The following is a 25,571-nucleotide window of genomic DNA, read 5'->3' as shown; positions in this document are numbered from 1 at the left end:
ATTTCAGCGAATTGACTTTATGAGCCAAAGCTCCAATAAAGTCTACTAAGCCTGCACGAAACTTGTTTTAGTTAAAGTACACAAAATGAAGTCTAGTTTCTAGCATTTTTAATAGAAAAGTTCTGCAAAAATGAACAAAAAATAGAAGCCATAAAATGATGACAATATAATACAAAAACTACAAAAAAGGTTCATAGAAAGAAAGAGAAGTGAGTTATGCTATTGGTTCATAATCATTCTGAATCGCCTGCAGCTCTATATCTTGAGCTGGTGGTGAAGCTTGAGTAGCTTCCGTTTCTGGTTTAAAAGTGCTGATTGTAGACTCACGAAGGGCAATGTCATAAACTGGACTTGGTGCAGGTACTGCAGGAGAGTCCTGTGCTTCTTGTTTCGTTGGGGTATCATTTGGTTCTGGAGCAGCTGGTAGAGTAGCCGCTGACTCAAGAGTACTGCTTCCAGATGCACCAGTAAGTACAACCCTTGACCGCTCCAATAACTCAAGTTGAGTTTCAGTATTTGCCCGATCGCGAATAGTGTACCCCTTCTGTCTCCGCTTACCACTGAAATAGCAAATGACACCAGAAAGAATGACTAGTATCAGTGCACAAGGAGCAATGATTCCTATTGATAGATAGAGGTTCATCATTGATGATGAATCATTCCCTATGGAGCCTCCAGTAATAGGTGTTTTACTAATTGTCCTCGATGCTGTTAGTATAACAGATTGTCTAGTGCTTGTAGCTTTGCTTGATAAGTCTGAGAATAATGGCGAGTGATGAGGAGAATGGCTTACTGAAGACTGCAAAGGAACGGACTCCATGGAAGGAAGCAGTATATCTGAAGTATTAATAGAAGAAGAGAAAGGTGAAGTATCAGTAGTAGATGTTGGTAATGTAGTACGACTGGTTGTATTAGGTGCCACCGTAACTATCTTGGTAGCATAGATTATTACTGTTGATATCATGGTAATATTTACATGGACAACTGAGATACTTGTAATGTTAGGTAGTGCAGTATAATGCTGTCCATTTGAACTGCTAATTGTTGAACTACTAGTTGTTGAACTGCTGGTTGTTGAACTGGTGGTTGCTGGCTGTGATGTTGTTGTACTGTGCATAGCTGAAGTGAGAAGTAGTCTACTTCTACTCGGATCCAATATGATCTCTGGTTTATTATCACTTTTAAAGAGCTCACACGTTATTGAGTGATTGCTTATTGTCTCATTCTCAGGCAGCCAGTGAGATATTTTAAACTCGAGCGAAAACCTTGAGCTATAGGTCCCAAACGTCATTTGATTATAGTCCAATGGGAGTAAGAGTTGACTACCTAAAGATAATGATTAAGACCATGCATGCAGAAATTTTCAGTAACAGTACTGAATTACAATTGTATTTGATCCTATGTCTGCTTACCATTTGGATAAGTTATTGTTGCATTCAAATACAGAACTACAGAGTCACCATACATCAATTCACCATCAGTAGCACCAACAGTGATCATAAACAACTTCATTTCCTGATTATAACTCAGCTCTAATATCCCAATTGTGTATGCTACAGTTATAAAACAAATATTATTCTTATTAACTTCTGTGTACATTGTATTACACTTACTGTCATCATCCACAATATTAACAAATGCAGATATATAAGTATCTTTCAGCTCTTCTTGCATTGAGTACAGTCTAACTCTTAGCATGTCAGTCAATTCAACTACCTTGTCTTCAGTTATAGGAACTGAGACATTTACTCGATCATCAGACGGTAAGAGAGTCAAAAGTCCGCGCTCAAGAACAGCCCAACCTTAAAAATAACAATTATCATACTAAATGAATTTGAGTTTACACAAGTAAGGGGCTGGCTGTGGCCACATTTTCCCAGAATCATTTAGACAGTGCCACAAATTGAAACTCAATTTTAAGTACCGCAAAGATAGCAGTCAAGTGCTAATAATGTAATTTTTATGCTCTGTGTAAACAACTGATAGACAGCCAAATCCAAAACATAATAGTAGTAAACACATTTAAAAATTAAAACCTACCATTTTCAGTGAATTTTTCAATAAAGTATGCAAGAGAGATGTTTTGACTATAAGGCCTTAGTCTTATGACTGGTAGCCATAGGATAAAGTCACCTTCAATCACATTATACATGTCTTCAGAGAATTTTATACCAAGAACTATTAATGTAGATGAACTTAGTATTGAACTATAATCACACTTACTGTTTTCTGGTTGAAAAGCTAAGCCTGCTGGATATCCGTATGCCCTACCAGCTGCAAAACCATACACCATTGCAAATAGTCTACCCTTTGGATCAGAGTGACGTAAAATATAATGAGTTTCTAAACTATCATCTGATAAAAATTTAAACCCGTAGCTATAGCCAACAATCATTTCAGTAGAGTCATTAATGGGAATCCATTTTTCAGTGTCCAATGGCTTGTCATTGTAAAGGATCTGTTCTTCATTGAAGTGTTCAATTGGTACAGAAATGCTAACATAATGACTTAATGGTGAACCCCCATTAGCCCTTAATGGTGATATTATGAGTTCATTTGAATACTGGTTCATTGATGCTACAGTTATCATGGTAACGTCCCCTTCATCAGTATTACTAATATCAGGATACTGCGTAATGAAAACAGGGTTTTCTGCTTCCAAGTAACATTGAATTTGTGGCGGCACGTAAAACATATAGGCCTCGCCGGAAGATATATTGCTGACATTTGAACCTTGCTTATTGCTGCAGTAGTAAGTGAATCCCGTTTCATTAATAGAAGCCAATACTCTGAAATATTGCGCAATGTTTTGCGGTACAAATGGCACAAGGAGAAAAGAATTTCCCCAAAGAGTAGTTGGTAGCAGTTGCTGCGAAACTGGCTCGCGATTATTGGCAACTAAAGTTCCAGCAGAGTGACCACTAATAAAACTAATTGGTCTATTTGACACTACTCTTGTTCCTGTTATATTTGTCCTGTTCCTTATCAGTAAAGTTTGCATAGAATGCAAAGTGGCTCCAAATGTCTCTCCAGCTTGGATTAGAATTTCTTCCGAATCTGGGTCCTGAAGGTCTCTAGGGAGACTCACATTTACGGTAGGAGTTATGTAGAGCTCTGTATCATTTCTATTACCAACTATCAGTAATGCACTCCATTCATCGGAACCAGAGTCCGAACCGATAGAAATGGCATAGTATTCATATTCATCAACCAACAGTGCCATATATGGTAGTGCTAAATATGAGGAAGTTGGCTGTGCATTTCCAACACGTAAAAAACATTTAATGGAGACACTCTTAGAGCTGCTATCATTGACAGTCAAACGAAAGCTTTTATTACGTTCTTTGCTATTCATTGTATAATACTCATTTATTTGTTGAGGAAAAAAACTAGATGCCTCCATGACGAACAGGTATGCATGAGTCCTGTTAGAAGCTACATTAGAAATATTCCTTGATTTTGGATAATCAATGGAGAAGCGCGTGGAAGTGTTAAGGGTGTCCACAAGGACAACTGGGTTTATAAAACTAGACACTGGTAACATAAAACCAAAATAAAACTCTCTTCCATTATTACTTTGTAGATTTACCAGAGATGCAGAATCTAAAGAATATATAAAACAAGGGATTATAACGATTAGTATAAATATTGTAGCATTTACCTGACTTCACAAAGGCAAGAAAGCAAAGTGCTGACCAAAACATTTCCATCTTGCAGCAAGATACGCACGACTTTCGCCGTGGAGCTGGGCGTGGTGCCGGAACGGAGGGCGTGGCTAACTGGCTATCAAGAAAAACAAAATGGCGTCTCAGGTGCCAAACGTTGTAAGGGGATCAGCAAAGCCTTTCCTGTCATCTTCATTCCCAGAAGCAAAAAGAAGAGTGTTTAATTTGTATAGGGCGTGGTACAGAGAGGTAAGATGACCGGAGGAAGATTATAGAATGATCTGAAGGACATTCTAATGTTTTTCTATAGGTTCCAAGGACAATAGAGACGTACTGTCTTGATATATCAGCAAAGCAGGGACGAAACAAGCTAAGAGAACAGTTCACAAAGAATTCTTACATCAGAGACCCCAGGATAATGGATCTACTAGTTATTAAAGTGTGTAGTTATTAATGGCCACGCCCATGTTTAAGAAGATAATTATAAACAAAATTTTGATGGGTAGCAGTAAAAAATTAGCTCATGCAGTTTTGCCCTTTTATTTACATGTTATGTGCTTAGATGAATTTCCTCTCTTTCTCCGTTAGGGTACGATGGAGTTAGAAGAGACTGTAAATATGTGGAAGCAAAAGACCCACATACTGAGATACTTTAAGCAAACGGAGAGACCACGTCCGACCGACTTCCTCTCAAGATTCTTAGAGGGACACAAGTGAGAAGAAACTATTAGCAGCAACGTCATAATGATAAATATGTACTAGCAAAATTAATTATTAATTATACTTATTGTTATTATCTTTATTACTGTCAAGTAAAATTATTTATAGATACTGTAGTGTGTAAATGGAAGTCTAGCAAGATGAGTTGATTAGGTCAAAAATGACCCAAAAATTACTCTGCAATTTTTATTACATTTTCCAATGCATAATGATGTCCTTATTTTGTATAAAAAGTTTAAGGTGATTCCGACTAAAACTTTTCAAGTTATGGCCATTTGAAAAAATGAGCCATTTTCTGAAAGATTCCCTGTACTAGCCCATGCTTTTTTCCAAAAAAACCGGCCAAAAAATCACCCCCAATTTTTATTACATTTTCTGATGCATATTGATGTCCTTATGCTGTGTAGAAAGTTTGAAGTGATTCCGACTAAAACTTTTTAAGTTGTGGCCATTTAAAAAACGAGCCATTTTCTGAAAAGTTCACTGTACTATAGCCCATGCTTTTTTCCGAAAAATGGCCAAAAAATCACCCCCAATTTTTATTACATTTTCTGATGCATATTGATGCTCTTATGCTGTGTAGAAAGTTTGAGGTGATTCCGACTAAAACTTTTTGAGTTACGGCCATTTTAAAAAATAGGCCAGTTTCTGAAAAATTCCCTGTACTATAGCCCATGCTTTTTACCGAAAAATGGCCAAAAAAATCCCCAATTTTTATTACATTTTCTGATACATATTGATGTCCTTATGCTATATAGAAAGTTTGAGGTGATTCTGACTAAAAGTTTTGAGTTATGGCCATTTTAAAAAATAGGCCAGTTTCTGAAAAATTCCCTGTACTATAGCCCATGCTTTTTTCCGAAAAACGGCCAAAAAATCACCCCCAATTTTTATTACATTTTGTGATGCATATTGATGTCCTTATGCTGTGTAGAAAGTTTGAGCTGATTCCGACTAAAACTTTTTGAGTTATGACCATTTTAATGTCACTCTTTTTACTACATGTACTAGTTGTAGAAGCAGTTTGGTTGTTCTTATTCAAAAGTCCACAGCCATAATGAAGCACATGGCAGCTCAGCTACTGTACATGGTACATCATAAGAGCACCAAAGCTAAAAACTATTCTTGAGAGAAGAGGATTTTAATAATTCTTATTAATGAAAAAAAAAAGACATAAAAATCATAATTAGCTAGTGTCCTGCACTGTAGTAAGTAGAAACGCAGTTCAGTGTGTTGGCATATGAGATCAAGTATAATAATAATAATAATAATAATAACAATAATAATAACAATAATAATAATAATAATAATAATAATAATAATAATAGTAATAATCAAAATACAATAATAATAATTACAGCATAGCAAATTAAGAGGACTAAGAGCTTGTGTGCCTTGTAAAACACAGGCACCCAAGGAAATCACATACAGCAATAAGTATGCATACATGTTCTGATGAGTTGGGTTTTTACAGAGGTACGACTATCTCAACGTAATTCTTCGGGAAGAACCCAACGGTCCCGCCCAGTTCACCTTCCAACCAATTCTCATCTATCTCAGTGACGAGGGTGATCTCGTCTCCCTCGTTGAAACCAAGCTCTCCTTCATTCTCTGGCTCAAAGTCGTAAAGAGCCCGGCACATTGGCTTGCTGCTGGCCTTCTTTGATGGCTTGGGGGCAGAATATGCTGGAGGCATGCTGTTAGTAGCAGCTTCATCTGATGATGAACCACCCTGAGAGAAAGAGAGAGGAGGAAGAAGAGAGAAAATAACAGAGTTATAATACATTTACATGTACTTTGTCAAGTAACTACAGTATGTACTTGTATGTACATGTACCTTGTAACTGGATGTTGGCTGGCGTTGGATGGGTTTTGGTTTATGCTGACGGGCAGGACGGGATGAAGCCTGAGAGATGCGGCTGGAGAGGGAGGAGTGGAGACCCTCCAGGACCTCACAGCACTGTCTGTGGTAGTCAATAAGTGACTCAACAAATGAATCCAACTGAGTGACTTGTTCAACCTACAATTAGAGAAGGAATGTTAGTCTATGTTCACTCCCCCCTCTCTCTCTCTCTCCCTCTCTTTCTCTCTCTCCTTACATCAGATTCAAGGAGGTTGGTCATCCCTTCCTCTGCTAGCTGTTTGGACTCTTCAAATTTCTCAAGTGCGAGGCCAATCTCGTCATCAGTGATATTGGACCCTATAACATATCACATGATCCATTGCCATGTCATCAAAATAAGCAGCACATACCTTTAGCTTGCCTCCTCCTCTTAGCATCATAGTCGAGACGTCGACCAGACAGTTTCTTACGATGATGCTAAAAAAGAAAGAAAGAAAGGGTGAATTACAGAGACGAAATGAGAGTACATATGTACATGTACATGCACATTATAAATCTAATATTATTACCATGATCTCCTTAATGTCTTTCTGGAGTAGGGTATTCAATGGGTCCAAGAAATTAGCCTTTGAATTCAAATCCTGTACAATGATAAAGAATAAACTATGGAACCAAAACATAAGCAACAGTACATTAGGGGATTACATCAGGTAGACTATATAGCCACTCATATTACGAATAGCATGAATAGCATGTGCTTGCTCAATTAAACATGATGATGACTTGAAAGATGTACATGTAGCAGCTTGAATACTACAGTATACCTACTACAGCGTATTTTTGTACATTAAAATGTGCATAAAACATCATTACTGTTTACTAGCAACATCTAATTAGAAGCATTTCTGGTTTGAGACACGATGCTCAGTTGTTCATACTCAGAGGAATTGAGCATAAACAAGATCAGCTAACATGCATAGTTACACCACTTTCCCCAACACTAAACTCCACACGCACTCACATGAACATGCATATACGCATGTACATGTACATGTACACGTATCAAAGTATGCCATGTACATGTACATGTACGTGTACCTCACATTGGAGGACTATCATTATATTTATAGTCAATAGACAGAGCAGCAGTTTCATATCATTCATGTATCACATATAATACATTCATGAGTGTTAGCCCACAATGGCATGAGTGAATATTGATATTGATAGAATTACCATATTTGTACACAAGAAGGAATAGAGTACACTGCATGTGCTTACCAGAGCATCTTTGATATCAGCAAGCTGCTTCATGGCTTCCCCTGCATCGCATAATGCTAACCCTGTGAAAGAGAAAATAATAATAATAATGATAATATACAAAGTATCAGTTATAAAAGGACTGTACACAATGTAAGCTCCTATAGAAAGTGGAGGGTGATTGATCAAAAGATGCTGTAGTACATACCAAAGCTAGAGTCATCTCCTAATTCTGTTCCTCCTTTGAGCATAACATCACCTAAAGCTCCTTCCGGTTGAGGGTAACCGGATTTACCTTTACTAGTGACTGCCATCCTTAATCTAGCAGCTAAGGAGAGAGAGAGAGGAGGAAGGAAAAGAAAGGAGAGAACACGAAAGAGAGAAGCAAGAGGAAAGAAAAGAGAAAGAGAGAGATAAATATACCATTGTGTACAAATGTACTATGTAGAAAATAAAAGTACATGTAATACACATGTATTAGAGGAAAAGGAAGAAAACTGATGCAGAAACAACTAATATATACACTGTACACGTATAATGGCTAATGTGTACTAACTTGGATTAGGCTGGAGGAATTCTTTAGTTTTTGATAAAAGACCATCAATGGCGGTAACAGTGGAGTCCGTTTGCTGAAATAACAAATAACAATAAAAATAAAAACAAGACTAGCAACAAGATGCATTACATGGAAGTAAAGGTTAGTTAGTTTTACACTTTAACACGAGGAGTGTGTACATGTACACGCAGTAAAAATATGATAAATGTACATTATACAAGAAAAAGTAGACAATTTAGCACCAGAGTGATGGCGTGGGTGTATGTATTTATGGATCTGTTTCAAAACAAGAGCCAGAAAGAAAAAAAACACACAGACGTGAAGAGAGAGAGAGAGAGGAGAGAAAGAGAGAAGCAAGCTCAAGTACTTCCTCTTTGAATAAAAATAGTGTGTGGGGGGAATGCAAATATCTGCCAATAAGACAACCACGTCTCAATACACAGTATACAAGTATATGTACCCACTGACATACAAGTATATGTACCCATAATACAAGTAAAAACTAATATCAATAATGACATCATCAGTAGATATAGTCTACCAATGACAATCAATGTAGGTACAATAGTATTATAGTGTATTGAGCTGTGACCTCAATAATTACTGGTACAGAGAATGAGCTAGCATCACATGAGTGTACATGTATGTATGTACACAACTCTTCTAATAAGCACATGATTAACTGGTTCCAGTTCACATTTTTACTGATGGAGGCAAGGCTTGATAAAAGGTGTGTGTGTGTGTGTGTGTGTGTGTGTATACAAATTGGCAACTAAAATTTACAGCTACATGTATGTTGTGTAACCTTTAGAAGCAAGATCTACAAAATGTGTATCATTACTCAAATATTATTACGACTTCTATTACTAAGAGTGCATGTGCAATTTTGTGCATAATTAGTATTCTTACCCTCTCCAAATCTCTGTAGTCATCGTCCAATGGTGTCCCTTCATCCTTGCCAGTTTTCTCAATCATAAACTGTAAAATAAATAACAAAGAAATCAAGGAGAAGAGACAGAGAATCATGAACAAATCATTACACAAACTATCGAATGCATTCCAAGTTTATCAGTAGCAAAATCAGTAGCAAACAAAGAAAGGTGCTCTCTTTTTCTTCCTCCCTCTCTCTCCACTCTACCTGAGACACTTTGTTGTATTGTTTCTTTAGTCCTGTTAGCGACATCTTTAGAGTGTAGTATTTATCAATAAATGCGGTCCCTCCTGCAGCTACTAAAGCTCCCTTTAGGCTTTAAAGCAACGACCAACAGTGAATATTTCCTTTCCACAAAACAAAACTTTTACACTATTTCGCTAGTGCGTTGCTTTGCTGCATATAGGATCACGTGATCTTGCAGACACGCCCTAATAATATAAAGACAGGCCACACCCAGTATACTTTTTATTTTTTAGAATTTAGGTTTCAAGTTTGAAGTTTTAACAAGCAACACATACATGTAATAATAATAATAATAATAATAATAATAACAATAAATTCTGTCGAAATAAAGATGCCAACAATACATTGTAATTGTGTGAAAGTAATTGTCAGTAAGATTAATAATAATAATAACAATAATAATAATAATAACGCTAATATTTAAATTGGTTATTTTCTGTATTTATTATATAATGCAACAGCTCCTACGGCGACTAAAGCAGCTATTCCTGCTCCTATGATAATCCCCTTCCATCCCTATAATGATACAGTATAATCATAAATATTATACTCTCCACGACTCACCCATGAACTAGATGAATTATTATTATTATTAGAATCCGATGTCTTTGAAGATTGTGGCTGTGATTTTTTTGGTGATTTATTAACATTAGGGTTTATCATTCTCTGATAGAGCTCCTTTTCTGATTTCTTATTCTGGTTTTGCTTCCGTACTGCTTTCTGGAGCTCAGAACTTATAGCCTACAAATGTATACAATTTATATTATGTACAATTTTTATTAAGCGTGTACCTTTTCATCAGGGCTAAGCTCACAGGCTCTTTGCAGTAACTGAACTGACTCATCAATTTCATCGATAAGAAGCAGAACCTTGCCGCACCTGTATAGCGCTTTCACGTTGTCAGGGTCACATTTTAGGACCTCTCTAGCTGAATCCAAAGCTTCATGATACTGCTCTACCTACAGGAAGGGGGAACCACAGATATGTAATAATAATTATTAATACAGTATCAGGGCTCTGCCTAAAAAATAAGAGGTGGTTGGAGACTAATAATTGTTCCTTTTAAACTTATATGCACCATACTAATAGACTACAATATCATGCTTTATGTATGGTTATTAGTATTAATTGCATGGTTGGTCTAAGTGATAAACTGGTTAAGGTGATTGTCCCAACCACCCCCGACCACCATAGGCAGAACTATGAGTATGTACAATTGTACATTTGCTTTCATGCTCTATTCATAAAAACACTTTCACTTACTTTCAATTGAGCAGCTGCTAAATTGTTTAAGCACCTAATCCAAAGGTCATTGATTTCATCTGAAGACTCATCTCTTCTCTATTAAAAGTGAGACATTAATTAGAGTATCAAATATCACCTGACTTACCAGCCGTCTGAAATCACGTATGGTTTTTACCGCCCTAAAAGAGAAAGAGAGAGGGAGTGAATTTTAATTTCATACTTTCGTGTCATCAGTTACCTTCCATAGGACACCACTGCTTGTGAATACTCTTTACGCTGAAATAAATCATTGCCACGCCCACGTTTCTTGTTTCTATGGTAACAAATAAAACAGTAAATGCACAATAATCGTTATTAAAATTTTGCAGCAACATAAATTCATGAACTAATTAAAACGATAAAGTGCTTCACACAAGTTATTGCCAGTGGATTGTCAGCCAAAGACCAAGTACTATAGTACAGCAGCTTTGGCCAAATTTCGTCAAAAATAAAAAGAAGAAATTTTTCCATTTTTATAATTTTTTCTGGCACATATACATATTCTTATGTTGTGTAGCAAGTTTGAGCTGGTTCCGACAAAAATTGAATTTTCTACAAATTTTAAAAGTTGTTCAAAAATCGGACCAAAGTCCCTGTACTATAGTACAGGGACTTTGGCCAAATTTTACCAAAAATGACTAGGAGAGAATTTTTTATTTTTATAAATTTTTTTGATACATATACATGTTTTTATGTTGCTTAGCAAGTTTGAGTTGATTCTGGTCAAAATCGAATTTTTTACGATTTTTTAAAGTTGCTCCAAAATCGGACCAAAGTCCCTGTACTATAGTACAGGGACTTTGGCCAAATTTGGCCAAAAATGACTAGGAGAGAATTCTCCATTTTTATAATTTTTTCTGATACATATACATGTTCTTATGTTGTGTAGCAAGTTTGACCTGATTCCGACCAAAATCAGATTTTTAACGAATTTTAAAAGTTGCTCCAAATGCCACGTACTGTATTGTAGTGCTTGTCAGCTCATGAAGCTCATGCTATTTAGCTCACTTAGAATGCTTTGCGGGATTACATTACTTATAACTCACAAATATTGGATGAGGCTTGATTCAGATATAGACTCTAGATCAAGGGGCGGCAATACTTCTAATAATTCTAGCTCGTACATCACTGGAGACTCCGGAGGTACATTAGGCGACCTAATAATATTAATAACACAATCACTCTCGGCTATCATTCATCTCTTACCGTCCTTGTGATCCGTAAGCATATTTAGGATTTGCCTTGACACAGCAGATCTCTCCTCGCTGCATTAAACTAGCAACAATATCTACAGCTGTGGGAGAGAGAGGTAAGAGAGAAAGGAGGCTGGTTAAAGAGATATGCACATGTACAAAAGCCTACCTTGTACTACATCTCCATCGCTGACTATAAAACGTAGAGAGTTGTGTTTATCTATTACAGTTCCATTCGGGAGCGATCCCAGTACTCTCATTGTTACTTCAGATAGTGGAGAGGGCCTAGAGGATACTCCATCTCCTGGCTTTAATATCTATAGATTATTTCAAATAATTACACAATAATATTAATTTAATTGTAAAAAAATGAATCAACCTAATTGGAAAATTAATACCCCTACCCGTTTCAAAGGTTTCAAATGACAAAACAGCAGCCATTCAAGTACTAAGAAGTACCTAAACTTATTTAGCATATGCGTATGAACTGTATTATGCATAATGGCTATAGACTATGCATGGTGAAGTCCTCATGGTCAAAAAAAATTTTAATTTCATTTGAGCTACAAAATTTTTTAAAGGTGATCCGTTAAAATTTTGACTTATGACTAAAAAATTAATAGCAAAAAATGCTTAAATAATAATAATAATAATATGTATTATATCAACGTAATATATATACACATACTTTCTTTAATAAAAATCCGTTCCCAAGGACATCAATCCAGTTGCTTTTATCATCATCGGTATGGTCGGTTTCATCTACACTAGCAGCAAGAGGTTTCAGGGCAGCATTAGGCTCCACTCCATCTTCTTCCCCAATGCTCTGAATAACATGATTAGCTTTAGGTGGGTATGACTCAGTCCCAGAGGAGACGGGAGGCGGGGCTTGCTGCACACCCTCGTTGAAAAACGTATTCTGGTCTAGACCAGTCTTCTGGTCTGTTTCTTCTTCTCCAGTGACAGCCGGCGAAGGAATAATGTCTGCCATTTCCAAGTCGGACTATTAGCACTACCTGTATTCGTGAAATAAACGTGTAAAGCTCAAGTGTACCAGACACAGCCAAGGACGAGCTACAAAGATGACAGGCAATGGACGCTAGAAAAAGAATAGTAAAATCGTAAATACTACATACTACCACTTATTAGAAACAATACGGTATTAAACTGTTCGCGTGGGCGGGCTCATTGGTGTTGCAGCTGTGCTGTAAAATAGTTATTTTTGCTGAAAATGTTGCTAGCTTTCATCATTTTAAACCTTCTTCTTCCTGTAGACAATAATGAATACTGTCTTGAGGGTGAAACACCCTTACAGCAGATGTGCTTAAACCGTATAAAGCTTGGTTACCCAAGACCACGTTTTCCCGGAGACAGTTACCCGTACTGTGTTGATGTGGTTGGAGTACATCCTCCACCTCTTTCACTCCTTAAACCTGACTCTGAGGGAAAGCTAACTTTCAAGGTCCAGTTCTCAAGACCTGTGGTATACGCCCCTGACACACAGTACTATGAGAATAATGAATTTAAACCGACTGTAACTAAGGATGCATACCTCACTCCTAGTTTGTCAAAGATGCAGAAAGTTGGTGGACCTATTTCAGTGAGTTATACCGGAGATTCATACCTGTGGAGGAAATATGTCTTTCAGTTGACTCAAGACGAGATTAAAATGCTAAGGTAAAAGCACATTAATTTAAAAAAGAGAAGACATTAAGACAAAGAGTGAGAGAAAATAGTTTGTACGAACTTCTTTTTTTTCAGTAAACTTTATCTTGTTATTGACGGGGAGCAGCTTTATGTGGAGTCATACTTGCTCCATGGAGTAATGACGACTTTTGTCCCTTTATCAATATTTGGTGAGTATTACATTGACCCTGCACTAGCTGCTGGTAAAACTCCAAGGCAAGTTCGGCAAACTCCTCACTGTTATGAGAGATATAGGAGGCCGTTGCCAGATCCTTATTATGAAGATCATGTTCATTCACAAATATCTATCTCAGTTGCATCTGATCCTCAGGCACACTCTCTTTCAAATAATGATGAAGTGAGGACTCAAATTATACATGCGATCATAACAGAATTTGGCATAAGGGCATCAATATGTATCAGGAAATGTAATAAAAATTTGGGGTGATTCTTCAAAAAAAACTCTGGGCTTTATATAGTCCATGGTTTTTTTAAATTTTTAAGTAGTCAAATTTTTGTCAGAAGCAACTCAAACTTTTTACATAGCATTGGCACAAGGGTATCAATATGGATTCTATAAATAGACATTTGTACTATTTTTGTACTATTTTATGATAATATTATTTGCATACTTACTGCTGTTACTAATACTCATTCATCACAATAGCTTCGATTGACTCTTAAAGCCTTTGGAGCTGGCGATATGAGTATACAACTACCAGAAAGAATCAAGGGAGTCTACAATGGAATTAACGTGAGCATTGGCATCCCAGCCGGCCAGGTAATAAGAATAAATAGAAATGGTAAGTATCACTTTATTTAATTAATATAATTAGTCCTGCTTAAGATGGTTATCACAGAATACCAACCAAGACTAAGATCATTCACGAAGTATACGAGCGTGTGTATCATACTCGAGCAGTCCTACCTGTCCAGCGGCGTGGGTTTACCTCTCACCTACCTGAACCAAACTATCAAGACCTCCTGAACCTTGACATCCAGAATGGGATCTACACATTAAGAGCTGCACAAACAAGTTTCCTCCTCTTTATTGCCGTCCCATTTTCAGGAAACAACTATGCATTCTACTCAAGAGAGGGAGGGATCTGGAGGTTGAAGTCGGACCCGTACGGCCCTAATGCAAATTTTAGGTTTTTTGAGCGGAATTATAATGTACCGGCGTTTTATTCCAGGGAGTGTGATGCTGATTCTATTCGCACAAGGCCCACAATGAAAAGAGGACTAACGGTCCATACATATGAGCTTGGAACTCATTATAGATTAATAGAGCCTGATATAGATGCTCCTGAGAGATGGTATACATACAGGAAAACCAAAATATACTTACAGTCTAAAGGTATAAGGCTTACAATGTACATTATAAGCACATGTACTTGTACAATGTATCTCTCCTCAGATATTACTGCACTTGCATCGTTTGGAGTTGGATCTGGTTTTAATGTTAAATTGTACAGGAAATAATGCATGCATACATTATGTACAGTATAGACTAACATTGTGATTGCTCATTCTGTTTAGGATACCAAAGTTCTTGTATGATGCACTGAGCAAATATGTTGTACTCCTACGTCCATTTAGTCAACAAAATTGGATGGTACTGGCACTGGATGAGGGGATATTTGTCCCAAGATCCCAGCTACACAAGAACTGCGGCGGCATACTGATGTTTGAGAATGAGAACTATAGAGAAGGAAATGACTTCTGTGAGAAAAAAATGGGTAAGTTCTTATCTTAATGTGTAATTATGATACACTGTACATCTACATGTACCATACGTGGTGCAAAAATTTTAAAGGGGTCTAAATGTATGAATTTTGCTTTTCTCTTTAAAAATGAAAACCTGCAAAAACAATGCAAAATGAATAGTTTTTTGAAAAAAATTGCGAAATCGACGTCACTCAAAATTTGTTGTGTTACATGGAAGTGCATTAGTGTATAAAGGAGGGAATAGTCAATGAATAATTGTTATAGGGTCATGTACTGGTCTCCCATGGACGTCAACAGAGCGCTTCCCGGTGATACCTCCATTTGGTGTTCCCGAATTTGCAGGATGGACATACAACAGGTCTAAAATGGAGTCTACCTCGTACTTAGGATATGTAATACATCCACTCAATTATCACTTTGAGGATTGGTTGCAGTCTGTACCTAAAGCAATTTACCATTATAGAAATAGGAGAGGATACATAATTATCACGGGCCAAGACGCCACTACTGACTACATTACTGTTCCAGTCAGTGGAGTGAAACTTCTAGTAAATAATTTACTATTATTGTTATTTAATTATTTTTGCTCTGTAGCTGGGTTTTCCACAAAATTTTCCACAAAATAAAAACTCTATCCTTGCCATATTTGATGAAATTTGACAATGGGATATTTTTTTCAAATTTTTGAGCAACTTTAAAAATCCACTGACAAAAATCCTGTGGGAAAACCTGCTTTGAAGTTCAATTTTTGTCTCATATAGTCACCTAATCTTGACTTTTCAAGCTGCAATAAAGTTTGGAGCATTAATAATGTTTTACAGCGTGAGACTACACTAACGATATACCTGAACAATAATGGATTGGTAAATCAAATATGCACACGTATAATCAGTATATACTATATACTATAAATGTATACAAGTCAAATACAAAGTAATGTACATGTATATAACTGTTGCAATTACTGATACCTGTATAGTACTGAGCCCATTGTCTTTTTTTTCAAATTTTTAAGTTTAATTTTCAAACTCAAACCTTCTAGTCAACACAACAGCATATACTTGTAATATCAAAAATAAAAGTGGAGGTTAGTATTGCTTGTTTTCAACTGCATACAGGGAGGTGCTGATGTGACAGTTAAAGTTCTATGCACAAGAGGTCTTATTGTTATACCTTCTAATGGAGTAAAGACACAATGGGTTGAAGCAGTACGTTACAGTACATAGCTACCTCTAGGCTTTATTTTGTATAGAAAACAAATGTTAGGGTCACTTTTAAGCTTGATGCAACTCTAGTGGCTACAAAGGAAAAAGAAACTCATTACTGTCATTTGAATATCAGTGTACACTCTACACAGTCTCCTCCAAGGAGTCTAGAGTGCCCTAAGGTAGCTATAAAGAGTTATGCAGGACTATTCACTGACCCTTGTAAATTAAAAAGTATGCGAGCTCTTACACAGCTCATTTAATTTACAATTTAATTTAAATCCAGAGACTCCTTTGCCTGGTACTTCTCTCAAGTTTTTTGTTTTGCCAAGAAGCCAGCTCAATGAATCATCAGGTGTAACAATCAGCACACTCTTGACTACCGGCCCACAAGTACTGGTCTTCATGAGAGCTATATCAGTAATACTTACCGTTTCAAGAGAAGAATATGTAAGAGAAGGGGGCTTGGGAGAGTCATTATTTACAAGACCTTCTATATACATGCAGATCAATAGCAAAATTTTGTTGAATACAAACAAGTCTGATTTTCATAAAAATATACTGCATTTATCTACATGCAGTACATGAATATAGAAGAGGAGACATTTAGCTTTTGTTTCTTGTCTACTTTGTAGCTCTCAAACTTGTTGAAAGTTGTGGTGCACTGTGAGAATCCAAACATGCTAGTAATTGAGGAGGAAGAGGCAGGACATGAAGCACTACTGTTGCTATTGAAAAGAATAGAGGTTGCTTCTTTTTGGAACAAAAAACCAATCAACTTCTACTCGTCTTTCTTGAAACGAAGACGCTTTTATTTTTTTGCTGTGAGGTATGATAATAATATAATATTCTACCATTTCTGCTAATTTTGTAAAATTTGAGAATTTAATCTTTACTTTTCTATTAAGCCAAAGTACATTTGGAAAAATAAAATCTGCAAAAGGAATTTTACTAAATATTTTCAAATTTTTGGGCCACAAAATTTTCTACCTATCATGTTATTTTATGCAGGAAGTGGCTATTAGAGACTAATGGAACAGTGAGAGCTCCATCAGGCTGCTCGATAAAGGTAGCAGCTAATCGCCCACACAGGCTTTGCAATAAACCAGAAACAGTAGATGAAGTATATGTACCACTAATACATGAAGATATTGGATGTATGTAGAGAGAATGTAGTGTATTTTATATGCATGTGCCTTTATTGTAGATATAACAAACATAAGGAGAAGTGAATTCTGGTATTTGGAGCCAATTTATGGCAAACAATCCAAGGGAGTAATAATCACATTGTTCTTATGTATTGGACTGTTGGTTTTATTTTCTCTACTGACTGGCTCAGGCCATGCCATACTGGTACATATCAATATCGTGTGGATACAGTATAACTGCCTTATCTTTTAATTTAGCTAATCTTTCGGAAGCAGCTTCCAAGTTTAAGTGAGTCGGAAAGGATATTTTTAGCAATTAAACAGTTTTGTTTATTTACAGGAAAAAAATCGAAATTAAGGAGGAAAATAGATCAATGTTAGTCACTGTGATGACACTTTACTGTATCTCTCCCTGTACTGTATACTATAGTGAAAGCAATTGATAAGAAATCCTGGGAGATGCCACAGATGTACTTGCAAAAAGGGAAATACGGTCCGCATTACATACTGTATAACTTCAAATGCACCGAAAGCTTGAGCACTTGTGATCTGAAATCACTCAAAGTTGCAGGACAGCTAAAATACGAGGCAAGTGTATTGTGACACTACATTTCTACACCTTGTACATTGCTTGGACATTAATCAAGCAAATATTGTAATTATTTTTATAGGAAAAGGAGTTGCAAGTGTTATTTGGACACGTGAAAAATATATATAAAAAAGAGTTGGATCACTCCGGAGACATTTGGTTACAAGCATCAAGTGGATGGTAAAATGAAAAAAGAGGAATGATGTGTTATTATTATTTTTATTTATAGTAATAATAAGATATCATTTGCTCTTTTTGTAGGTATCTCTTACAAGCTGGTAATGTCAGTCCTGAGTATGTAGATCACCTCAACGATTACTACAAAGATTGTGGGATCAAAGTGGAAGTCATGAAAAGAGAATGAAAAAAATGAACCGACTTCACATCAAACTATAGCTAAAACAACTCTTAACTTTAAAGTTTAAAAATTTCTTATTTAGCCATTGGCGAGAGCTTGTCGTGTGGGTTTTGATTTGTACTGAGAAACTGTATGCAGTATTGAAGGATGGCTTTAGCTTGATGGTTGGTAGTGTTGGTCTCTTCTTGAGCTAGTACACTGCACATAGCATTACTAAGATGAGGCAAACTGTAGGTAAGCACCACTTGACGGAGTTTGTTCAATTCCTACAATAGAAAAAAATTAGCAAAATATGTCTACCTCTATATGACTACAACAGGGTTTCCCACAAGGTATGCTAAGTGAGCTAAACAGCATGAGCTTCATGAGCTGACAAGCACTACAATACAGTACATGGCATTTAGAGCAGCTTTAAAAATTCATAAAAAATCTAATTTTGATTGGAATCAGCTCAAACTTGAAACACAACATAAGAACATGGATATGCATCAGAAAAAATTATAAAAATGGAGACTTCTCTCCTAGCCATTTTTGATGAAATTTGACTAAAGCTCCTGTACTATAGTACAGGGATTTTGGCCCGATCTTGGAACAACTTTAAAAATTCGTAAAAAAATCCAATTTTGATTAGAATCATTTCAAACTTGAAACACAACATAAGAACATATATATGCATGAGAAAAAATTTTAAAAATGGAGAATTCTCTCCTTACCATTTTTGGCAAAATTTGGCCTGGGACTCTGTACTATAAAACAGGGTCTTTGGCACAATTTTTGAGCAAATTCCACTGACAAAAAGCTGCATGAGCACTATGCCAAAATCCTGTGGGAAACCCTGAACTACAGTATCACTAGTTATGTCATATATAGCAGTGCTTATACTATAATGGTAGAGTTACAGTTGAACTACACTCAATTGGATTGCATAGTGTGAACACAGCACCAGCACAACCTTTTCATTCATTCATTCATTCAATTATAGCATCCAGAACCTCATAAATAGATACCTTGATCAGCGAGGCCTCCTTTTCAGGTAGTTTGTGACTGTATCGTACAAGCTTAGCAAAATCAGTCTGAAGTCCAGGCTCCTTAGCCCAGAAGAGATTAGAAGGAGCTTGATAGCTCATGAAATGAGGAATGGAGACAGGGAAATCACTTTTGCTACTGGCGGATTCCGAGAGACGAGGATCCGACCCAGAATGAACCTTGGAACCAAGGTAGGACATCTGGCCGAACCATGGTATGTTGTCACCAGGAAATAAGACAGTTAGGATGAGGTTTGACTTCTTTGATGAGGCAGAGGCCGAGGACAATAGGGCAAACCAATTTTCACTAAGACAGAAATGAAATTACAATTAAAGTATATTTTATTATGTACTTTCAATTGTATTTTAAATATTATTTTTAGAAATTCCATTCAAAATTATCTTAGAATTTGTTCTTACCTTAACTGCACAATGGCTACTTTAGCTTCACATTTAAGGCTCCCATGCAGCAATACTCTGAATGATGGCTTAGCACTCATATTCTCTTCCTCTTCCTCTTCCTCCTCCTCTTTCTCCTTTCCCTTTTTGACCATCAGTTTCTTCATGAATTGCTCAAGTTTGTCTTGTTTCGAAAACTCGTTATCAACCAGGAAATGTTTGCTGTAGACGGCTGGAGCCGAGACCACGCCCAAGTCGACAAAACCACATATCTTTATCTCGGACGGAAACTCGGTGACACTATAAGGATTGCTAAACCTGTGCCTCACATCAGTGGATATTGGAGAAGCAGTATGAACCATGCGAGGAGAGGGAGAGAGGGTAAAGTGACACTCCAGGTGACCACATTTTAAAATCCCGTCGTAAGGAAAAAAAACCGCTTTAGCCAAGGAAAGGAAAGACTCTGTTACAGTCTCAGAAGTTAGTTTAGAGCCTTTTGATACGATTATGCTAGACGGTGATACGTCAATGCTGCGTGCAAACGATTCCAATACAGTTCCATCAATTTGATTGAATTCATCTTCAGTCGCTATAAATAATACATTAAACTGACACGGGAAAGGGAAACAGTACGGGGAATCGGTCGGGATGCTAGCCCCTCCCCCTAGCAACCCGTCGCTAACGAGTACGACCTGTATAGGAATGAACACGCCCCATTCCTTGGGGATCAACTCCGTGAGGAACTGGACGGCTCCAGGAAAGTCGGTACGATCCTCGACTGAGACCGAGTCAAGTGCTTCACGTATTTCAGAGAGGTCACGTGTGAAGGGGCAAACGAGTTGAGGGCTGGAGGAGAAAGTGATGAGTCCAACATGTTCCGAGGGAAAAACCGCCTCCAAGTAAGATAGGAGAGTATTGATACCTTCTTTGGCTAATGATAGCCGAGACAGAGGGAGCTCAGTGGACGCTGGACGCTTCATAGAGAGAGATCTGTCTAACAACAAAAGGGTAGGCATGTTGTTAATGGGCGTGGTCTTATAGGTGAACACGTACACACACGTGTTTGCACGTGACTGGTTCAAACTGGGCGTGTTGTGTAGGGATCACGTGAGGTCACGTGATAAAATCAATCACATATCAGTGATTGAATGAACGAGAAAGAACTACGAGATCACAGCCTAGTCAACTGAAATCCAAGAAATGAACGGCCTGTCTCTCTCGGAGCTCTGCTACCTCTTCTGCTGCCCTCCATGTCCCTCTAGGATCACTGCCAAGCTCGCCTTCCTTCCTCCAGCTCCCACATACGCTTTCATAGAAGAGGACTCACCCTCTTCCTCCAACTCCTCGTCCTCCCCGTCCCCGCCAGTCAGTAACTGCTCCCTACACCTGACAGAGAAGGCGGAATGGCAGTACAGTCGCTCGGAGCTGGAGGTCATAGATGTATTCTATACCCGCTCCAGACGCGGGAACAGAGTTGCTTGTATGTATGTAAAGATAACAGACTCCCCTGAATTCACCATTTTATTTAGCCACGGCAATGCCGTAGACCTCGGTCAAATGTCTAGCTTCTTTATTGGACTTGGTAATCGCATAAATTGCAACATTTTAGCTTACGACTACTCTGGTTATGGGGCGTCGACGGGGAAGGCCTCCGAGGCCAATATCTATTCCGATGCTGAAGCAGCTTGGGAGACACTGAAAACTCGTTTCGGCCTTAGACCCGATCAGGTCATACTTTACGGTCAAAGTATCGGTACAGCGGCTACTGTTGATCTAGCAACAAGACATGAGGTCGCGGGAGTAGTACTACACTCTCCTCTGATGTCAGGGATGAGGGTTGCATGTCCTGACGTGAGGCGCACTTGGTGCTTTGATTCATTTGCAAGGTAATCGATCATAATATAAATACGCATTTTAAAGAAATTGTGATAATGTTTGATGGATTAATTAGATCTAGGCCTGGTTTGGTTTTGTCACTATCTCATTTATTTATCTAAAATCACACCCCAAGCCTTTTAAAATCTCCCCATTACGTTGTACTCCCCATTATGTCATGATGCATGTATGTCATTCATTCTATAATTCTAATTTATGCATTTTTGGCCTTTTTTGTAACTGCTAATCGAATATTGTTTTGTGTTGCAAGTATGATTAATCTCGTCACAAAACTTCATTTTAGAGTGTCATTGATGAATTGGATATATACATAGAATAGTACACTATCACTTTGTGTCTTGTTGCAATTATTTACTCATCATCACTCACTGTGTATATAATCTATAATGCGTGTGTGTGGTAACTAAAACAATGTACCGTATTATATTATTGTCTTGCATTCCTCTTTTACGACATCTGTCTTTCTCTTTGCCTCCTCCCTCTCCCCTCCTCTCTCTCTCTCTCCATTCCTTTTATAGCATTGAGAAAATAACTCGTGTTACTTCACCCGTATTAGTAATACATGGGACTGACGATGAAGTAATTGATTTTACTCACGGGCTAGCTTTATTTGAGAGAGCCCCAAGGACTGTGGAGCCACTATGGGTCGAAGGAGCTGGTCATAATGATGTAGAGTTATATGGACAATATCTCGATAGGTTGAGGAAATTTATACAAGTTGATATACGCTCTTCTTAGCCCTTATTATTATAACTAGCATTCTATTCTTTATAAAGCAATCATTACTTCATGTTTTCTCATCTTTTAATTTTCTCTTTCTGTTTCCTCTCTTTCTCTTTCTGTTGGTAATTTGTAATGATGTGTATGTTCTTTTAAAAACAATTATGGTTTGATGCAATAACTGCTATATGCATAGTGCTATACTAGAAGCTACAAGGGTTAAAAATTTAATGTAGGCGTGGCTCACTCACATGGAAATCTTAAATGTCAGTCATCAAGATCTGAGGCTTATTCCACAAAATATCTCTTCGCAGAAAGACCTAAAGGTCCTTTTACTCAATGACAATAAAATAATCTTCCCACCAGTCGAGCTGACCTGCTTGACTGAGCTCAGACACCTTTCCTTGGAACACAATTCCCTGACTCTCCTTCCTGCTAACTTTGGGGATCTCAGAAGCCTCACCTTCCTTAATTTGAGCAGCAATCACTTTGTCTCTCTTCCGGAGTCTTTCGTTCATTTGCAATGCCTGCAGGAGCTATGGCTCAAAGATGCTGGCTTGACAGACTTCCCAATGGAGGTGTGTAGTTTGAAGGGCTTGAGGAGGCTGTCACTAGCTGAGAACAGTTTAACTGAAGTCCCTCCTCAGATTGGCCATCTTTTATCTCTTGTTTGGTTATCATTTGCAAGCAATCGACTCGTTTCTCTACCAGAGGCTGCATTTGCAAGTCTCGTTGAGCTAAAGATCCTTCACTTGCAGTCTAATTTTATTGCCTCCTTCCCTCTCTCACTGTTGAAGCTTAAAAAACTCTCCGCCCTTGATTTGAGTGATAATGCGATATCTTCCGTACCTGCCTTGGAGCTAATCAGCTCCTGCACTATCAACAAGCTCGATCTACGCGGGAATAAAGAGATTAAGGGACAAGATGACTCATTGCCTTGGAGGGATCTCCATTTCGTGATGCTGTGACTCAGGATTGTTTTGGAATGACTGCCTTGTTTTGAAATGACGAGAAATGCAAGACTCCTGTACATACTGGAGGAATTAAAATAATAAAGACAAGTGTCCTTGTTTATATATCTGGTTTTTATAACAGAGTGCATAACATGTTACATTCTGTCATTGGGTGGAGTTCTTATAAGGTCTCAGGTGTAAACAATAGTGTAAACATTCAGCATAGTGTGAACGATACACATAAGAGGTGTGAACTAATTACTATTAGCTGCAAAGAGCCACGCCCTAAATATTTTTGGTATATCTAGCAGCGATCTCATTATTTTAATATTAAAAAAAAAACGGTCAAAATTTCTCTGCGTTGCATTATCTTATTGTACACTGCACGATGTTAAAGAAAAATGTGAAAAGCAAACGGGAGAGGAAAATAATAATAATTAAATAATAATTGTATAGGGTCCTTAGCTTAATGACACAATAATAGTAAAAGATGTGCATTGAAAATAAGAGAAAAAAAAAGAAGACACCCACAATATTTCATACAAGAGGTTACACAATTTATTAAATATTTTGCCCCTTCTGTTTGTGGGAAAAAGTCACAAGGACACACACACATTGCACACACAAAACGTCTTTAAATTTAATAGTAGAAGAAGCACGTGATTTCTAAACTTTTAAAATGCATTATAGTCGTCTGCAACCTACTGTATGTAATGTATGTGAAAGGAGAGAGAGAGGGGGGGATGGAGGGAGAGGAAGAATGAGAAAGAGAGAGACGGAGGGAGAATAACAAAATACTAAAAGAAACAAAGTCTGGTGGTTTCTATGAGAGAAGAGGAAGAGAGAGAGAGAGAGAGATGTGAAGAAAGACAAATCTCTGTTTTAAATTAATTCCTTCAACTTATTCCACCTGCATCCATGAATTTACTGAGCTTGCTAAGCGTGTGATCGTCGAGTTTGCACAAGTCGAAATCAAACGTGGACTGCGTCAAATTATACTGACCCGTTTGCTCAATAATATTGACTATCTCTTGCAGCCGCTGGGGGTCCTGCAACGAGTTTAGATGCTTGTGGAGTCGCTTCAAAGCGGCCGTGTCCCATGTATTAGGAGACGATTTCTTGGACTGACCCGATTTAGTCGATTTCGATACAGGAGCAGACGGCGGCTGGTCGTCGCTTTCGCTGTCACTGCTCGTATCAGACCCACTCGAGTCTCCGCCCTTCTTCACTTTCTTCATCTTTAACGGCTTCTTATGCGAGAGGTCACCGTCATCCAACGGGCGTTTGACCTTTTGCGAAGACGGCGGAATAGAACTGTTTCCAGGACCGCCTCCAGTTATGACTCCGCCCGCTTTGAGGAGCTTGCTCTTGAATTCTTCGCTCGGGTTTTGAAAAGTGAGGCACTCACTGCGTATCTGGTTGATGGGAGGGTCGTTGAGGTTCGGTAAGAGAAGGTCGTACTCGAAACGAACTTTCTTTGGCTCATCTTTATTACGGAAATAGACCTCAATTGGAAGATTAAAACTACCGTAGCCAGACTCTGAGACTTGATAGGGCGGCTCCTTAATGACTAAAAAATAAAATATAAATGATACCTTCTTTCTCTTCTCTGTTAGCATAGCAATATCAAATAGACCCCATTAATATGAGCAACTTTTTAAGAAAGGTGACACAATATATGTAACATGTATATGTACATGCAGACATGCATATTGAGTTAAGCATCGGTTAACTAAAATAACACAAGAACTCACCTCTCTTTGGCTTAGCAAAGCTTTCGTGTAGGAAAAAGATTACTTTTTCCACAAAATGTCTTATTTCTTGCCCATCCTCCCCACGAACTAGTATCGTCCAGTCGTGTGTGTATCCCTCCTGTGTAGGCTTTTTTCTCCATTGTGCCGAATGACCAAGGACTAATTTAATCTGAATTGCCTGTAAAGGGATGATAACACCTCATTATTAGAAACATGGGGGCAGACTCCCTGGAGAGAAAATGGCGGCTTACTTGCGACATATTGTAGCTTTTATAAGCTTTTGGGAGCTATTCGATTCTTTTTAGAGACTACTTTTCCTCCTTGGGGAGACTATTGAGCCAAATGAATAGGATTTTACTACAAGTTCGTGAAGAACCTCAATAAGGCGCCATTTACAAACTAGTAGTGCCGT

General features: G+C 37.7%; 9 protein-coding genes across 11 annotated transcripts; 4 read left to right on the top strand and 5 right to left on the bottom strand.

The window, feature by feature from the left end:
• Positions 1-71: 71 nt before the first annotated feature.
• LOC109582106 (uncharacterized) lies at positions 72-3,722 on the bottom strand. Its single transcript, XM_019996706.1, has 6 exons — positions 3,662-3,722; positions 2,224-3,603; positions 2,041-2,178; positions 1,614-1,802; positions 1,413-1,553; positions 72-1,326 (listed from the first exon to the last, which is right to left on the bottom strand). Exons 1-6 carry the CDS (start codon positions 3,708-3,710, stop codon positions 215-217), a joined length of 3,009 nt encoding a protein of 1,002 aa, XP_019852265.1. The 5' UTR covers positions 3,711-3,722; the 3' UTR covers positions 72-214.
• Positions 3,723-3,759: 37 nt separating this feature from the next.
• Positions 3,760-4,515, top strand: LOC100637381 (NADH dehydrogenase [ubiquinone] 1 alpha subcomplex subunit 6-like). Its single transcript, XM_003386687.3, has 3 exons — positions 3,760-3,914; positions 3,976-4,104; positions 4,254-4,515. The coding sequence occupies exons 1-3, from the start codon at positions 3,801-3,803 to the stop codon at positions 4,380-4,382; spliced, it is 372 nt and encodes a 123-aa protein (XP_003386735.1). The 5' UTR covers positions 3,760-3,800; the 3' UTR covers positions 4,383-4,515.
• Positions 4,516-5,510: 995 nt separating this feature from the next.
• LOC100639279 (endophilin-A3-like) lies at positions 5,511-9,385 on the bottom strand. Its single transcript, XM_019996739.1, has 10 exons — positions 9,183-9,385; positions 8,954-9,022; positions 8,045-8,117; positions 7,697-7,816; positions 7,510-7,571; positions 6,798-6,869; positions 6,639-6,705; positions 6,485-6,585; positions 6,223-6,405; positions 5,511-6,117 (listed from the first exon to the last, which is right to left on the bottom strand). Exons 1-10 carry the CDS (start codon positions 9,225-9,227, stop codon positions 5,854-5,856), a joined length of 1,056 nt encoding a protein of 351 aa, XP_019852298.1. The 5' UTR covers positions 9,228-9,385; the 3' UTR covers positions 5,511-5,853.
• A 71-nt stretch (positions 9,386-9,456) lies between these two features.
• On the bottom strand, positions 9,457-12,790 carry LOC105312820 (peptidyl-prolyl cis-trans isomerase FKBP8-like). The gene is made up of 10 exons (XM_011405750.2): positions 12,387-12,790; positions 11,868-12,015; positions 11,712-11,799; positions 11,552-11,662; positions 10,705-10,779; positions 10,612-10,645; positions 10,485-10,562; positions 10,013-10,180; positions 9,786-9,962; positions 9,457-9,737 (listed from the first exon to the last, which is right to left on the bottom strand). The coding sequence occupies exons 1-10, from the start codon at positions 12,687-12,689 to the stop codon at positions 9,651-9,653; spliced, it is 1,269 nt and encodes a 422-aa protein (XP_011404052.1). The 5' UTR covers positions 12,690-12,790; the 3' UTR covers positions 9,457-9,650.
• Positions 12,744-18,545, top strand: LOC109582105 (uncharacterized). 3 transcript variants are annotated; one of them, XM_019996705.1, is made up of 12 exons: positions 15,822-15,975; positions 16,231-16,320; positions 16,365-16,551; positions 16,604-16,767; positions 16,953-17,146; positions 17,329-17,474; positions 17,525-17,670; positions 17,724-17,754; positions 17,806-17,841; positions 17,896-18,053; positions 18,137-18,234; positions 18,316-18,545. In XM_019996705.1, exons 4-12 carry the CDS (start codon positions 16,723-16,725, stop codon positions 18,416-18,418), a joined length of 957 nt encoding a protein of 318 aa, XP_019852264.1. In that variant the 5' UTR covers positions 15,822-15,975; positions 16,231-16,320; positions 16,365-16,551; positions 16,604-16,722; the 3' UTR covers positions 18,419-18,545. The 3 variants fall into 3 exon arrangements, with proteins under 3 accessions (XP_019852262.1, XP_019852261.1, XP_019852264.1); XM_019996703.1 differs by lacking the exons at positions 16,604-16,767; positions 16,953-17,146; positions 17,329-17,474; ... (4 more) ...; positions 18,137-18,234; positions 18,316-18,545 and adding exons at positions 12,744-12,819; positions 12,973-13,375; positions 13,460-13,742; ... (2 more) ...; positions 14,802-14,853; positions 14,924-15,123 and having other exon boundaries at positions 15,377-15,975; positions 16,365-16,417; XM_019996702.1 differs by lacking the exons at positions 16,604-16,767; positions 16,953-17,146; positions 17,329-17,474; ... (4 more) ...; positions 18,137-18,234; positions 18,316-18,545 and adding exons at positions 12,887-13,375; positions 13,460-13,742; positions 14,052-14,187; ... (1 more) ...; positions 14,802-14,853; positions 14,924-15,123 and having other exon boundaries at positions 15,377-15,975; positions 16,365-16,417.
• LOC100639154 (von Willebrand factor A domain-containing protein 9-like) lies at positions 18,382-20,900 on the bottom strand. Its single transcript, XM_003386701.3, has 3 exons — positions 19,858-20,900; positions 19,420-19,744; positions 18,382-18,678 (listed from the first exon to the last, which is right to left on the bottom strand). The coding sequence occupies exons 1-3, from the start codon at positions 20,850-20,852 to the stop codon at positions 18,487-18,489; spliced, it is 1,512 nt and encodes a 503-aa protein (XP_003386749.1). The 5' UTR covers positions 20,853-20,900; the 3' UTR covers positions 18,382-18,486.
• A 60-nt stretch (positions 20,901-20,960) lies between these two features.
• Positions 20,961-22,614, top strand: LOC100637255 (protein ABHD17C-like). The gene is made up of 2 exons (XM_003386686.3): positions 20,961-21,722; positions 22,251-22,614. Exons 1-2 carry the CDS (start codon positions 21,037-21,039, stop codon positions 22,468-22,470), a joined length of 906 nt encoding a protein of 301 aa, XP_003386734.1. The 5' UTR covers positions 20,961-21,036; the 3' UTR covers positions 22,471-22,614.
• Positions 22,615-22,687: 73 nt separating this feature from the next.
• Positions 22,688-23,815, top strand: LOC105312819 (leucine-rich repeat-containing protein 40-like). The gene has a single exon (XM_011405749.2). The coding sequence runs from the start codon at positions 22,704-22,706 to the stop codon at positions 23,418-23,420; it is 717 nt and encodes a 238-aa protein (XP_011404051.1). The 5' UTR covers positions 22,688-22,703; the 3' UTR covers positions 23,421-23,815.
• LOC100639028 (protein AF-9-like) lies at positions 23,808-25,566 on the bottom strand. Its single transcript, XM_003386700.3, has 3 exons — positions 25,411-25,566; positions 25,160-25,337; positions 23,808-24,975 (listed from the first exon to the last, which is right to left on the bottom strand). Exons 1-3 carry the CDS (start codon positions 25,417-25,419, stop codon positions 24,302-24,304), a joined length of 861 nt encoding a protein of 286 aa, XP_003386748.1. The 5' UTR covers positions 25,420-25,566; the 3' UTR covers positions 23,808-24,301.
• Between the last annotated feature and the right edge of the window lie 5 nt (positions 25,567-25,571).

The sequence above is a fragment of the Amphimedon queenslandica genome, unplaced genomic scaffold, assembly GCF_000090795.2.
Source record: "Amphimedon queenslandica unplaced genomic scaffold, v1.1 AMPQUscaffold_13401, whole genome shotgun sequence".
Taxonomy (NCBI): Eukaryota; Metazoa; Porifera; class Demospongiae; order Haplosclerida; family Niphatidae; genus Amphimedon; species Amphimedon queenslandica.
Note: the sequence above shows the minus strand (reverse complement) of the source record. Positions and strands in the feature narration are given on the sequence as shown.

Coding starts and splice junctions, on each gene's coding strand:
- LOC109582106 (XM_019996706.1), bottom strand. CDS start 3,710: ATGGAAATGTTTTGGTCAGCACTTTGCTTTCTTGCCTTTGTGAAGTCA. Junction 1,803..2,040: donor TGAAAAATTCACTGAAAATG/GTAGGTTTTAAT, acceptor GTTATTTTTAAG/GTTGGGCTGTTCTTGAGCGC. Junction 1,554..1,613: donor TAATATTGTGGATGATGACA/GTAAGTGTAATA, acceptor TTATAACTGTAG/CATACACAATTGGGATATTA.
- LOC100637381 (XM_003386687.3), top strand. CDS start 3,801: ATGGCGTCTCAGGTGCCAAACGTTGTAAGGGGATCAGCAAAGCCTTTC. Junction 3,915..3,975: donor ATAGGGCGTGGTACAGAGAG/GTAAGATGACCG, acceptor GTTTTTCTATAG/GTTCCAAGGACAATAGAGAC. Junction 4,105..4,253: donor TGGATCTACTAGTTATTAAA/GTGTGTAGTTAT, acceptor TTTCTCCGTTAG/GGTACGATGGAGTTAGAAGA.
- LOC100639279 (XM_019996739.1), bottom strand. CDS start 9,227: ATGTCGCTAACAGGACTAAAGAAACAATACAACAAAGTGTCTCAG. Junction 8,118..8,953: donor ACTACAGAGATTTGGAGAGG/GTAAGAATACTA, acceptor TTGTTATTTCAG/CAAACGGACTCCACTGTTAC. Junction 6,118..6,222: donor AGCCAACATCCAGTTACAAG/GTACATGTACAT, acceptor TCTTTCTCTCAG/GGTGGTTCATCATCAGATGA.
- LOC105312820 (XM_011405750.2), bottom strand. CDS start 12,689: ATGGCAGACATTATTCCTTCGCCGGCTGTCACTGGAGAAGAAGAAACA. Junction 10,563..10,611: donor TACGTGATTTCAGACGGCTG/GTAAGTCAGGTG, acceptor CACTTTTAATAG/AGAAGAGATGAGTCTTCAGA. Junction 9,738..9,785: donor ATAATTCATCTAGTTCATGG/GTGAGTCGTGGA, acceptor GTATCATTATAG/GGATGGAAGGGGATTATCAT.
- LOC109582105 (XM_019996702.1), top strand. CDS start 12,930: ATGTTGCTAGCTTTCATCATTTTAAACCTTCTTCTTCCTGTAGACAAT. Junction 13,376..13,459: donor GACGAGATTAAAATGCTAAG/GTAAAAGCACAT, acceptor CTTTTTTTTCAG/TAAACTTTATCTTGTTATTG. Junction 15,124..15,376: donor CTTCTGTGAGAAAAAAATGG/GTAAGTTCTTAT, acceptor TAATTGTTATAG/GGTCATGTACTGGTCTCCCA.
- LOC100639154 (XM_003386701.3), bottom strand. CDS start 20,852: ATGCCTACCCTTTTGTTGTTAGACAGATCTCTCTCTATGAAGCGTCCA. Junction 19,745..19,857: donor GTAGCCATTGTGCAGTTAAG/GTAAGAACAAAT, acceptor TTTCTGTCTTAG/TGAAAATTGGTTTGCCCTAT. Junction 18,679..19,419: donor AGGAGGCCTCGCTGATCAAG/GTATCTATTTAT, acceptor TTTCTATTGTAG/GAATTGAACAAACTCCGTCA.
- LOC100637255 (XM_003386686.3), top strand. CDS start 21,037: ATGAACGGCCTGTCTCTCTCGGAGCTCTGCTACCTCTTCTGCTGCCCT. Junction 21,723..22,250: donor TGCTTTGATTCATTTGCAAG/GTAATCGATCAT, acceptor TTCCTTTTATAG/CATTGAGAAAATAACTCGTG.
- LOC105312819 (XM_011405749.2), top strand. CDS start 22,704: ATGGAAATCTTAAATGTCAGTCATCAAGATCTGAGGCTTATTCCACAA.
- LOC100639028 (XM_003386700.3), bottom strand. Junction 24,976..25,159: donor CTTTGCTAAGCCAAAGAGAG/GTGAGTTCTTGT, acceptor TTTATTTTTTAG/TCATTAAGGAGCCGCCCTAT.